We start from the raw sequence: 13,631 nt of genomic DNA, 5'->3' as shown, positions 1-13,631 counted from the left end.
TAATTTAGATTTTGATAAGTATAATATACAATAAGTAAAAATGTTATTACCTACCAGATGTTACTAACAATCAGACGAACATTTTCATTAATTTTCAATCTTTCATAACAGTAGCCAATCTGATTAATTCCTTGAAACTTGTCCGTTATCGCACTTTAAATATCTTCAATAATTTTGTATTTTCGTTTGAGATTATTTTATAGAGATTTTTTTTAAGTTTTGCATATGCTCAAAAATATTTGTTTTTATAATTACGTAAAAATAGTTTGATTAAAATGGTTTTCTTACATAACTAAAAATACTTCATGAATCAGATTTTTGAAGAGCGTGGTGTTTTTATTTTATATAGGTGTTTCTAGAAGTGTGGAGAAACGATTTTGGATAAACGGATAGCTGGCATTAGCTTTATTATATATTTTTCTTTGTTTAATACCAAAGCTTGAATTTTATTCCTACGTTGTGTTCCTAAATTACATTGGTAATTTTAGCTTTTAGAGAGAGGAAGACTTATAAATTTATATTGTTACCCACATAATTTACGTTATTTGTATTTTTTTAAATTTTATTTAAAGACACTTAAGTATTTTGTTTTAATAAACCTAAGTGAAAACTATAATCGAGCATAATACTATCTTCTAGTAAAGACATTTTATAAAAAATTATTGTTATTTGTCGTAATGAGACATTATTGCCAAAAAAATATTGTATTTGTGATTTATACTCGTAAATAGCAATTTGTTTATTTTCAAAAAGTAAATAAAAGTATTAAAAAATAATGTTTTTGTTTTGGGACAACCCTGAAGTCGGCGATATTTTTCTATAGAAAGTTTGTGGTACCTGCTACAACTTTACCTATTAGCCATGAAAAAATAAAATATTACTCTTATGCAATAATCTAACTGCCGGGACTAGCACGGTGTCTTATGCACACGGAAAAAAAATAGAGAAAAAGCCCAATATTTTATTTATTTCGATATCCTTCTCTAGGCAAAGTTGCGTCTTTTACGTACAACTTTGCCTACGACTTTCGAGTGCTTGTAATTCAGAAAAACAGCATGATTTAAACAAATTGGATTCTAACCTGGCAAGACATAAGGTCTGCCTTCCGCCTTAAACTCATTAAAAGCCATAATAATAAATAGGTTCAGATATAGGAACAAAAAACGTCAAAATCCAGGCAAAGTTGCAGCATTTTACGGTAGGTATAACTCGTGTTCTCACCGTTTGTGTGAAGATAGGATAGATAAGATTACCGTTTCTCATTTCACGACAAATTTAAATAAAACAATTTAATAAAATATATAATTACCTCTTCATCAATTTCAATTCTTCGTCTGGCACAAATTCGTAATCGTCATCAGCAGTCGTTAAATTTCAATTTTAAAAATACGAACGTAAAACTTACTAACTCGCTACTTTATCACAAAAACACGCACAACACTAATGGAAAATTCCATGCGGTTGTGACGTCATGAACGGTCATGTTTATCCGACGCAGGCGCTGGCTATGTACTGGCTATACTGGCGAAAAGGACTCAGTCTAGGGATGGAAATTAGCATTTATAGTTGTCCGTACAAAAATAACTAAATCGCTAATTTCTTACAAAATATAGATTTACACAGAGCAAAAACAACACGTTATTAAATAACAATTACATAGGTACTTAATGTACTTTTATTATTCAATAACTTGGTATTTAGTATAATATTTTTGTTTATGAATATTCCATATCTTATAAATTCTAACATTATGTCTCATCACTACTGTCGGATAAATATGACAGAGGCGTTGGAAGTCAATACACTTTCTCCGGGATAATATAAGTAAATTTACCTTAATTGAAATTGTACTTTATTTTGTTTCTTGATATAGTGAATTTGAATTGTAACACTAATTAAAAGGTTGAATAGATAAACTTTCGAAAAAAAAATTTATTTTAGGCTAAAACATCATAATACGTTTAGAAATTAAATATATATGGTACACAGGGTTTTGTGTCGGATAAATCCGACTCAGGCGGAATAAGCCCGAATTTTTTTGTCGGATAAATCCGATTCAGGCGGTGAAAGGGTTAATGTGTAATTAAATCACCAGCGTAAGATTCTTTAAAATTCTATTTCACATTTGTGTTTCTTTGTTAAAAATTTTCCTTGGAATGATACACCTGAAAACAAAAAACATTCTATTAAACTTCACTTGTAACGACTTTTGATTTGTTGAGACGACGCGTTGACCCAATGGTCACAGCACTTGTCTCCCCACCGTGCCTCAGAGATCTTTGAGAGAGAGAGAAAGAGAGATTAAGCGTCAGTCCCGCTTCTTATCATGTACACCTGATAGCAATCGCAAATCATATCGTTACGCATTGGAGGAGTGTGGTGGATTAAGCTCTGATTCTTCTCCTACATGGGAAAAGAGGCCTATGCCCAGCAGTTCCATATTACAGCTGAAGAGGCTTTTGATTAATCTCTTCTACGATAATAATTAATTTTTATAGTATACTAGCGACCCACGCATCGCACGGGTGCAATGCTGATACTAAATATACTAAAGAATGTCTTTATTTATAGTGTGAAGCTAGCTTATAGCATGGTTATTAACATAATAACAACATTCAAATATACGTCGTTAGATTACACGTTGTTACAGAATGCGTTGAAAAATAAAGGTTTACTGGTCGTTCCCTGTAGGTGAGAGCATGATGATATTTAGCCTATATGTTGACACGACTTTTTAATAATATTCGTGCCAAATTAGAAGTAAATCCATGCAGTACTTTTTGAATTTATCCCGTACATACATACAGGCAAACAGAAAAGCAGACAAACAGACAACAAAATTCTAAAAACTACATTTTTGGCTTCGGTATCGATTGTAGATCACACCCCAAGTTATTCTTTTAAAATATATGAATATTTATTCAATGTACAGTTTTGACTTTCCTACTATTTCATTATTATAGATATATAATAATAGTATATATATGATAATAGTATATATATAATAATAGTATATATATAATAATTAATTTTTATTTTTATTACAAATGATACTTAATCAAGCAACATAAAAACAAATCAAGTTTCCTCAAACTTTCACTTGTACAAATTTTATACTTTTTTAATGTAGCTTCTTGATATTAAATAGTCAATCAAGTTAAGTAACATTACTACACCTGCCGGCCTAGCATGCATACAACGAGATATCTCTTGACGAGAGAGAGAGATAATGTCTACATCGAGTATTTTCTCGATTACCCTAACATGCGCACTACGAGAGACAAAATTCTCTTCCGAAGACTTCGCCTTGTCGAGTAGAGAAACATTATCAACCATAATCACAACTGAATATCATTCTTATTTCTTATGTCGTAAAGTTGAATTTACAAGGTTATTGACCAATCGTGCCAAACCGGGATGAGCCAACGTTTGTATAATTTCAAACGAGTGACACATGTTTTATTTAACAATGTTCTCGGCCTTTTGGCTAAGATAAAAAGTGTATATCTAATTTAAAAAATCTAATATGGAAAATAAAACGGCGTAACTAAATGAATTTAATTATATATGTAAAACAATATGCTCGTGTTGTGCTTTATATCTTGTTGCACATTAGATAATTGTAATTCTATCACGCAGTTTTTTTTTTTTTTTTATTTTTAAAATTTTTTCAATTTTTGAATTTTTTTTTTTTTTTTGATTATTGATTTTACTTTTATTCTATTTAATTTTATTTTTACTTTTTAATATAATGTTGTTTTGTTTTTTATTCTGAATGTTGTCTTGTCTTGTTGTACTAACCCAATATGGACTTATACTTTGGTCTGAAATAAAGTATTATTATTATTATTATTTAGAATAAGAAGCAACAGGGCGCAAATACGTTTTTTGTGTCATTATATGGCACACTTCACTCGACTTTTCGCATTTCCCGCTCTTCGTATACCGAAATTATATAATTATAATAGGGAAACGCCATGGTATACAAAAAATAGGCACCCGGTTTTATTTATTTTTTATTTATCGTCTTTCTCGTCGATAATATTGAAAACGAGAAGTTTCTCTTCCTAAAACGACAAAATTCGACAAAATTACGATGTCATGTTAGCTTCCGTAGAGATAAATATCACAGATCACTAAAATTTAATGATTATCTCTTCTATTGACGTAACGAGAAGAGTATCGCGTGCACGCATGTTAGCTACTGTAGACATAGAGAGATAATACGAGAAAAGGGGTAGACAAAATTTTGTCGTGGCGCGCATGCTAGGCCTGCTGGTCCTATAGAAAAAGATTGTCTAGAAGAGATCACCCTTATAGCATTAAGACCACCTTTGTACATTGATTGTACTATTTGTTGTTTTTTTTTTTTTTTTTTTTAATGGTTTACCACCATTTAAAATATAATAGATACAAATAAATATACACATAATAGATAATATAAATAATATAATAGTTATTGTTATAATTTTTATTTCTTCACACAAAAATATCTAAGGAACCTTCTCAACAAGTAAGTAAATTTAAGGAACACTGTCTTCTAAAGCCGACCCTTAATTATTATTATTATTATTACCTAATCTTCAGCATTGCCCTCATCTGCAGATGGTGTGTGCCATGTGAGTCTCTCCTCGTAAAACTGAATCACAACCTGCGGACATCTCACATTTGCTTGCTTTGCTGGGACCAAATCAGCTTCATCTGTACCTTGCCATTTCATGAGGAACATCAACTCTCCACTGCTGTCTGTTGCACCTGTAATTTTGAACAACATATTATGTATCTAATTTAGCTAATATTAAACATAGAATATATTCTAAATCTGAAATACTTGCTTTGTTTAATTTTTGTAAATTCTTGTAAAATAAAGGATCAAAACACGCACGCACGCACGCACGCACGCACGCACGCACGCACGCACGCACGCACGCACGCACGCACGCACGCACGCACGCACGAGAACGCAAGAGATTTCATATTTGTCAAATTACAATGTTAGAAATAAAGCAGAATAAATTTGCGTAATATATACTTCAGATAACAAGAAAAAAGTATCAATGAGAAATAAATCTGAAAATTTTCGACTGGCTTAAGTCCCAATTGACCTAAGCTAATACAACAAGGTACAATGTTACCAAATTTTTTTAATTTTATACTGATTGAACATAAACCTTTTGTATGAATTGCTAAATAATAAAAATAAAATTGTTGTACATACCTATAATTTTCTCGGGTTCCAAGCCACGGTCAAATCCTGAAGCTTTCTTATCATCGCCCTTACTTTTTTTAGCACCTTTAAGATCAGGAGTTGCTGCTGACGACTTTCTTTTCTTCACATCTTTGTCGGTTTTACTCAGTTTGCCCTCTGCAATATATTAATATTGAATATCTCATATACATAACTGTAACTTTACTAGGTAATAATTAAATTGAAATTTTGAACAGTATACCATACAGGTTTGACAACTAGATACAATTAATATAAAATCTATAATGTACTCTTTAATATACGATTATGAAACCCCTACTTTAACTGTCTCAATTAATAATTAATAGGGAAAAATCATATGTGTTCTTGTAGTATAAGAAATGGTAATGGATGAGGTACTTTGGGCAAACTCGCTATAGCTGAACGTCATCAGTTTGTTTACTTCAAGTCTACTTTTTTTTATCACATTTGCATGTATTCAGTGTACAAAATGTGAATTGAACATGATAAAAACTTACTATGGAGAAATACGTCTTACATAAACAGAAGGTAAATATTTCAATAACCATATATATTGACTAAAGTTTGATATCTATTCGATATTTGCTAAAGTTTGAACTCAAAAATCATTTGCAAGATTTTTGTTTAGCTCAATAAAAGACAATATATGATCTAAGAACAAAATCACAAAAAGAAATATTTGGTGCTATGCAGTGTTCTTTGAGCACCAAATTTTCTTACAGGAGTATAAAAAAATTACACATATTTAAATACTAAAGTAAGACATTGTTATATTCCTATTATCTAAAATGTGCCAATCTTAATATATATAAATCTCGTGTCACAATGTTTGTCCTCAATGGACTCCTAAACCACTTAACCGATTATAATAAAATTCGCACACCATGTGCAGTTCGATCCAACTTGAAAGATAGGCTATATTTTATTTTGATATATTAATTATTATATTTAAGAAAAAAATAAAGAAGGCGGTACAAAGTTCGCCAGGCAAGCTAGTAATTGATAATTTGCGATGTCCACAAATTAAGGAAACATTACAATTTTATTTAAATTTGTTTTAAAAAATCTGCTTCTTTAGAAAATGTTATTATAACATTAGTAATGAATATCTCAAAATTATACGCTTTGCAGATAACAGACATTGGTTCGACAATTTCAAGATGCCAAGTTTTAAATGTTTCAATAAAAGAAAGAATAAAATAACATATATATTAAAGTTAATATCAAAGTTGGGTACATAAGTACATATTAAGCGTATAGTTCCATATCAATTTCGTTAAATAAAACCATTAGAAAACCATTAGAAGAGTTTAGTATTCTACTAGAAATATTTAGTTACCAGCTTCTTTTTTCTTTCTTGCTTCTTCAAAAGCTTGTATAAGATCTGGACAATCAAGATTTTCTTCAGGCTCCCAAGTGTTATCTTCATCACTATAACCTTTCCACTTGAGGAAATACTCCACCTTAAAAACACATATAAATTAATATATATAACATTTCGATTTATCAACGTATAAAAATATGAAATAATACATACACAGAGAACCAATTTTACTTAAAATTATCAAACAATTTTGTAAAAGTAAATGGATTTATTTAACAAGTCATGTAATCAAGTTTTATCTATACAAATACATAAAATTGAATGTATGTATACATGGTACATACGCCAGAAATAACATTTTTTATAATTTATGTTGTTTGTGTCTGTCTGTTTGTTCTGGCTAATCTCTGAAACGGCTGGACCGATTTTGACGGGACTTTCACAAGCAGATAGCTGAGGTAACAAAGAGTAACTTAGGTTACTTTTATTTCAATTTTTTTTTTTTTACTGCGTAGTGAACAATAACTTCTACTTTTATATCAATTTTTTTTTATTACTGCGTACTGAACAATAACTTATTTTGTTAAATTCCACGCGAACGAAGTCGCGGGCGGGCACAGCTGGTATTATATATGAATGAATATATTACACCTAAATTCACGGTGGGAATCGAAACCACAACCCCATAGCTGAAAGCCAGTCACGGCAAACTGTGCCAACTATTCAACGTCTTGACTAGTCCACGTGATATTGACAAAATCATGTGTGCTATTTTTAGCAGTTTTTTAACCGACTTCCAAAAATGGAGGAGGTTCTCAATTCGACCTTTTGCCCGTGTGGACCGATTTCGACAAATTTTCTTTTAATCAAAAGGTAGGGTGTGCCAATTGGTCCCATTTAAATTTATTTGAGATCTAACAACTACTTTTCGAGCTATATCTAATAATGCGTTTTTACTTGACGCTTTTTTCGTCGACCTACGTTGTATTATACCGCATAACTTTCTACTGAATGTACCGATTTTGATAATTCTTTTTTTGTTGGAAAGGAGATATCCCAAGTTTAGTACCATGATAAGGAAACCAGGATCTGATGATGGGATCCTAGATAAATCGAGGGAAACTCTTGAAAATCCGCAATAACTTTTTACTAGATGTACCGATTTTGATAATTCTTTTTTTGTTGGAAAGAAGATATCCCTAGTTTAGTACCATGATAAGGAAACCAGGATCTGATGATGGGGTCCCAGAGAAATCGAGGGAACTTCTTGAAAATCCGCAATAACTTTTTATTAGGTGTACCGATTTTAATGATTTTTAATTTAATCGAAAGCCGATGTTTATCATGTGGTCACATTTAAATTTCATCGAAATCTGATAACTACTCTTTGAGTAATCTTTGATAAAGCGTAGTTACTTGACTATTTTTTCGTCGATCTACGTTGTATTACTCGTCGATGTAATTGAAGTCGGTTTTTTTTCGTTTGCGAGCAAACACAATTATTATTATTAAAAGACAATTATTCTAGTGCATGAATATCTTACCTAATGCTTTTTAAAAATCTAACTAGTGTTACCTGTGAATATTATAATTTTTAATATACAAATTATGGTTTTTAAGGTTTGAAAAATTTTCACAAATCTATTTTATAAATAAAATGCATTAAAATGTAATTGCCTTGTAAAAGATATTTTTAACCGACTTCAAAAAAAGGAGGAGGTTCTCAATTCGACTGTATGTTTTTTTTTATGTATGTTCAGGGATAACTCCGTCGTTTATGAACTAATGTTTTTTTTTAATATATTAATTAATATAGAATTATCAATTAATATATCTAATATATTAATTGATAATTCTTTTTTTGTTGGAAAGGAGATATCCCTAGTTTGGAACCATGACAAGGAAACCAGTATCTGATGATGGGATCCCAGAGAAATCGAGGGAAACTCTCGAAAATCCGCATAACTTTTTACTGGGTTTACCGATTGTGATGATTTAATCGAAAGCCGATGTTTATCATGTGGTCATATTTAAATTTCATCGAGATCTGATTGCAACTTTTGAAGTAATCTTTGATAATGTGTATTTTCTTGACTATTTTTTCGTCTACCTACGTTACATTACTTGTCGATATAATTGAAGTTGGTTTTTCTTCGTTTACCTGCAAACACAATTAATTATTTGATCAAAATATTAACCTTTCCGTTTCTCACACGTCGATCCAATACTTTTTCAACTGAGAATTCTTCTTCACCTTCTGGTTCACCTTCTTTCTTTTTTTCAGCCATCTGTATTAATTGTAATTAACAATTTGAAAAACTAATGATAAAGTTTATTACATTTAAAAACAGACTTAAGAAAAATAAAAAGAGCTTTATCTTTCCCTATCATAATTTTACCTATGTGGGTATAATATATTTATAATTATATATTATTATTTTGTGTCAGCGTTTTTTTTTCTGTGTTTGTGTGCGCGTGTGGGCGTGTGGGCGTGTGCGCGTGTGCGCGTGTGCGCGTGTGGGCGTGTGCGCGTGTGCGCGTGTGCGCGTGTGCGCGTGTGCGCGTAGGCGCGTGTGCGCGTGTCCACGTGTGCGGCTCAGTCCTCGAACCGGTCTTGTATAACATCTTCACCCACGATCTGCCAGTCAGCGGACATCACTATTGCTACCTACGCTGATGATGCTGCCTTCCTTTCTTCTTCTGTGGACCCAATAAGAGCAACCGAAAAACTGCGAAAGCAACTAAATGACACCCACGCTTGGCTTAATAAATGGCGAATAAAAGCTAGTGCCAAATCTTTTCACATCACTTTCTCACTACGGCAAGGTGATTTGCCCACCGGTCAGGCTTGACAACACAATCCTGCCACAAATAAACTGCGTCAAATATCTCGGTTTCCTCCTGGATAGACATCTAACCTATAAGGATCACATTAAAACCAAAAGAGAAGAAACTAACCAACGATTCAGAAATTTGCTTTGGTTACTTAGTAGACAATCAAGTCTATCCACTAACAACAAACTGCTTGCTTTACACTACTGTCCTAAAACCGATCTGGATATATGGCATCCAGATTTGGTCTACAACCAGCAAATCTAATATAATGTGTCTCCAAAGAGTAAAGAACAACATTCTGCGTGTCATTGCTGGCGCCTCGTGGTTTGCTCAAAACTCTGAAATCCACGATTATCTTGGGATTCCAACTGTAACGGCGAAAATTGAACGTTACAGGAAAAACTACATGGAATATCTTTCTGCTCATCCTAATCCACTAGCCTACGATCCACTAGCTGACGATCTCAAGGCCTGTACAAAAACTGAAGAGAGCTTATGTGCTTCCTACCTAAAAGAGGGCTGCAGCCCAATCCTGCAGCCACTCTAATCGCCATTCTCCTTTCAACAAATTTACTTATAGTCTGGCGACTGATTGTAAATTACAAAAAAAAATGTACAAATTATGAAAAAGCCGACGAGGAGAAAAAAGGATTCTTAGAAGAAAATTATAAAGAGCATATCCAGAGGGAAAATGTTTATAGCACAGAAAAGTTGTTAAATAAATAAATAAATAAATCAAAATAAATAAAATAAATCAAAATAAATAAAATAAATCTTAATTAATAAATAATAAGTTTTTTTTTAAATTTCCGATGGTTGAATAGTTTATAAAAAATTTAAGGTAAATAATGTGTTGAATAAAGGATAGTTATAAAAAAGTTTTATTTACATATCTATTTGAACATTTTAAATATGTATTTTTTAATTAGATCTAAAACTTTTTACTTTTTATATTACTTGTCCATGTAATTGAAGTCGGTTTTTTTTTCGTTTGCCAACAAACAATTATTTCGTTTGCGAGAAAACACAATTATTAGTCATACTTTTTTTAACGTAAAAAAAAACAACTGAGTGTTGTGCGAGTATTCAACTTATTGCGGTTAAAAAAATATCACTTAAAAATATTACATCGATCAGTTAACCATTTGTTGTTGTATAACAGTATTCTGTTATTAAATCTAAGTCAGAATAATTCAAGAAATATACCTAAATAATATGATATTGAATCAGACATAAAATATCAATACCGCCATTTTGGTTTCATAGTCGTAAGTTAACCAATATTTATATCGATAACATCAGGATATTTCGATTTTAGAAAAGATATATAGACTACAATAAGCTTTCGTAACATATAATTTAAAATAAATCTTACCTCTGAATTATTAACAAATATTTATTAAACAAGAAAGTTAACCGGCGAGGTAAAACAAAGTCCAAACTATCGCTTGAGTTTCGACCACAGATTAAGTATTAGTCAAGCATTAGTTTGGTATTAGTTACTATCAAGAAGCTTATATAAAACACAAAAACATGTTACTACGCTCTCGACTAAAGAGTAAAATAACTTGCCTTAAGACTGTTGATAAAATATCGATATATCAAAATATCGATATAAATATTTAGAAATATCGATATTTCAACTAATATATAAATATATATATATACTAGTTGTGCCCGCGGCTTCGCCCGCGTTGATATCAGTTTGAAACAAAGTTTTCCCGGCAAACTTCCAGTGAAACTCTCATCATAATCGGCTTAGCCGTTCCGTAAGCCTTCCTCCTGAAGCCCTCTTTCCATTGGTGAAACCGCATGAAAATCTGTTCCGTAGATTTTGAGGGAATCGATCACATACACTTTTGGGGACTTTGTTTTATAACACTAACTGTTGCCCGCGACTACGTCCGCGTGAAGCGCGCATCGCGTCGTACATAATAGTTCGTTGAATTCCTCAGAATTGTGGTATGAAATAATGTAGTAATAATATAGTATTGTAGTGTAAATATGTTTAAAATATACTGTATGCAATTTAGTTTTTAATATGGTTCTACGTAAATATATGCAACGGAATAGCGTAACGCACGCTCCTCCGTGACTCCGTGACGACAGGGGCAAATAAAAAAGTATTCTAGTAACGTAGAGGTTTTTAGCGGACGTCTCCTAATTATAATCTACCTCCCTGCCAAATTTCATTTTTGTCCATCCTGGATGAATGGACCATCCAGCAGTTTTTGAGTTCTCGTGATGAGTGAGTCGGTGACCTTTCTCTTTTATATATATATATATATATATATATATATATAGATTACAATGCAATATTTGAACATCTTCTCACCATCTATAGAGCATACATTTTAAATTTCAAGTCTCTTACTTCAAAATATAGGACTTTCATACAAACTTCCAACCCCCGTTTTACTCCCTTAAGGATCGAATTTCGTAAAATCCGTTCTTAGCGGATATCTATGCCCTATAAGAAACCTTCTTGCCAAATTTCAAGTTTATAACTGTTATAATTTCGGAGATTTCGTGATGAGTAAGTCAACCTGCCATCCCCCGTTTTAACCCCAAAAAAGAAATTGATTTCTAAAGATACATTATTTGGACTCCTTCTCATCATCTATAGAGCATACATTTTAAATTTCAAGTCTCTTACTTCAAAAACATAGGACTTTCATACAAACTTCCAACCCCCGTTTTCTCCCCTTAGGGATCGAGTTTCGTAAAATCCGTTCTTAGCGGATGTTTACGTCCTTTAAAGAACCTACCTGCCAAATTTCAAGTTTCTAGCTATTACGGTTTCGGAGATTTCGTGATGACTGAGTCAACCTACGATCCCCCGTTTTAACCCCAAAAAGAAATTGATTTCTAAAGATACATTATTTGGACTCCTTCTCATTATCTATAGAGCATACATTTTAAATTTCAAGTCTCTTACTTCAAAAACAAAGGACTTTCATACAAACTTCCAACCCCCGTTTTATCCCTTTAGGGGTCGAGTTTCGTAAAATCCGTTCTTAGCGGATGTTTACGCCCTATAAAGAACCTACCTGCCAAATTTCAAGTTTGTAGCTATTACGGTTTCGGAGATTTCGTGATGACTGAGTCAACCTACGATCCCCCGTTTTAGCCCCAAAAAGGAGTTGTTTTCTAAAGATACATTATTTGGACACCTTCTAACCATCTATAGAGCGTACATTTTAAATTTCAAGTCTCTTACTTCAAAAACATAGGACTTTCGTACAAACTTCCAACCCCCGTTTTATCCCCTTAGGGGTCGAGTTTCGTAAAATCCGTTCTTAGCGGATGTTTACGTCCTATAAAGAACCTACCTGCCAAATTTCAAGTTTGTAGCTATTACGGTTTCGGAGATTTCGTGATGACTGAGTCAACCTACGATCCCCCGTTTTAGCCCCAAAAAGGAGTTGATTTCTAAAGATACATTATTTGGACACCTTCTAACCATCTATAGAGCGGACATTTTAAATTTCAATAATTAATTTAATTTTTTCAGTGAGTTGTGAGTGAGTGACCTTTCGCTTTTATATATATTATTATATATATTATAGAAGATATAGTAGATTATAGATTATAGATTATAGATATAGAATATAGAATATAGATATAGATATAGATATGGATATAGACATAGATATAGATATAGATATAGATATAGATATAGATATAGATATAGATATAGATATAGATATAGATATAGATATAGATATAGATATAGATATAGATATAGATATAGATATAGATATAGATATAGATATATAAATTAAATATAAAATGCGGTTCATGAAATAAACATCTTGGTGAAGGTCGTTTTATATCGGGATCTTAGACCATATTATGGGGATCGAATCCGCAAACGCCAACGCAACAGCCATAGGCCAGTCCTCTGACCGCTGTGGTAGTACCTAAACCAATCTGTGCCGCTGCGCTAACGTGTGTGTAATATAATATACTTTGTATAATATACTGCAAGTGTCCGTAAAGTCGGTAAGAAAAACAAGCCACACGCAGCGAGCAACTAGCGGGACATTGCTCGCTGATGGTTTTTTTGCGAATTCACAGTTTGTAGTTCAGTCAGTCAGATACTTCTAAAATAAAACGAGAATTTTATAATCAGTTATATTTTGGGGGGTGTGGAGAAACGAGGTGTTGAGTTGATCGCAAAGGGAGGGTCCTCCAACCAGACGGGTGTTGTGTCTGGCAGGCTAACGCCCCGACGGTTGT

The 13,631-nt window shown here is 32.4% G+C and overlaps 1 protein-coding gene across 1 annotated transcript; it reads right to left on the bottom strand.

Moving 5' to 3' along the window:
- Positions 1-1,912: 1,912 nt before the first annotated feature.
- On the bottom strand, positions 1,913-10,941 carry LOC123663315 (chromobox protein homolog 1-like). Its single transcript, XM_045598003.1, has 6 exons — positions 10,765-10,941; positions 8,753-8,842; positions 6,570-6,693; positions 5,219-5,365; positions 4,577-4,755; positions 1,913-2,165 (listed from the first exon to the last, which is right to left on the bottom strand). The coding sequence occupies exons 2-5, from the start codon at positions 8,840-8,842 to the stop codon at positions 4,577-4,579; spliced, it is 540 nt and encodes a 179-aa protein (XP_045453959.1). The 5' UTR covers positions 10,765-10,941; the 3' UTR covers positions 1,913-2,165.
- Positions 10,942-13,631: the final 2,690 nt, after the last annotated feature.

Source organism: Melitaea cinxia, chromosome 20 (genome assembly GCF_905220565.1).
Source record: "Melitaea cinxia chromosome 20, ilMelCinx1.1, whole genome shotgun sequence".
NCBI lineage: Eukaryota > Metazoa > Arthropoda > Insecta > Lepidoptera > Nymphalidae > Melitaea > Melitaea cinxia.
This window is presented reverse-complemented; position numbering and strand designations above follow the sequence as displayed.

Coding starts and splice junctions, on each gene's coding strand:
- LOC123663315 (XM_045598003.1), bottom strand. CDS start 8,842: ATGGCTGAAAAAAAGAAAGAAGGTGAACCAGAAGGTGAAGAAGAATTC. Junction 5,366..6,569: donor AAGAAAGAAAAAAGAAGCTG/GTAACTAAATAT, acceptor AATATATTGCAG/AGGGCAAACTGAGTAAAACC. Junction 4,756..5,218: donor GGAACCCGAGAAAATTATAG/GTATGTACAACA, acceptor TCAAAATTACAG/GTGCAACAGACAGCAGTGGA.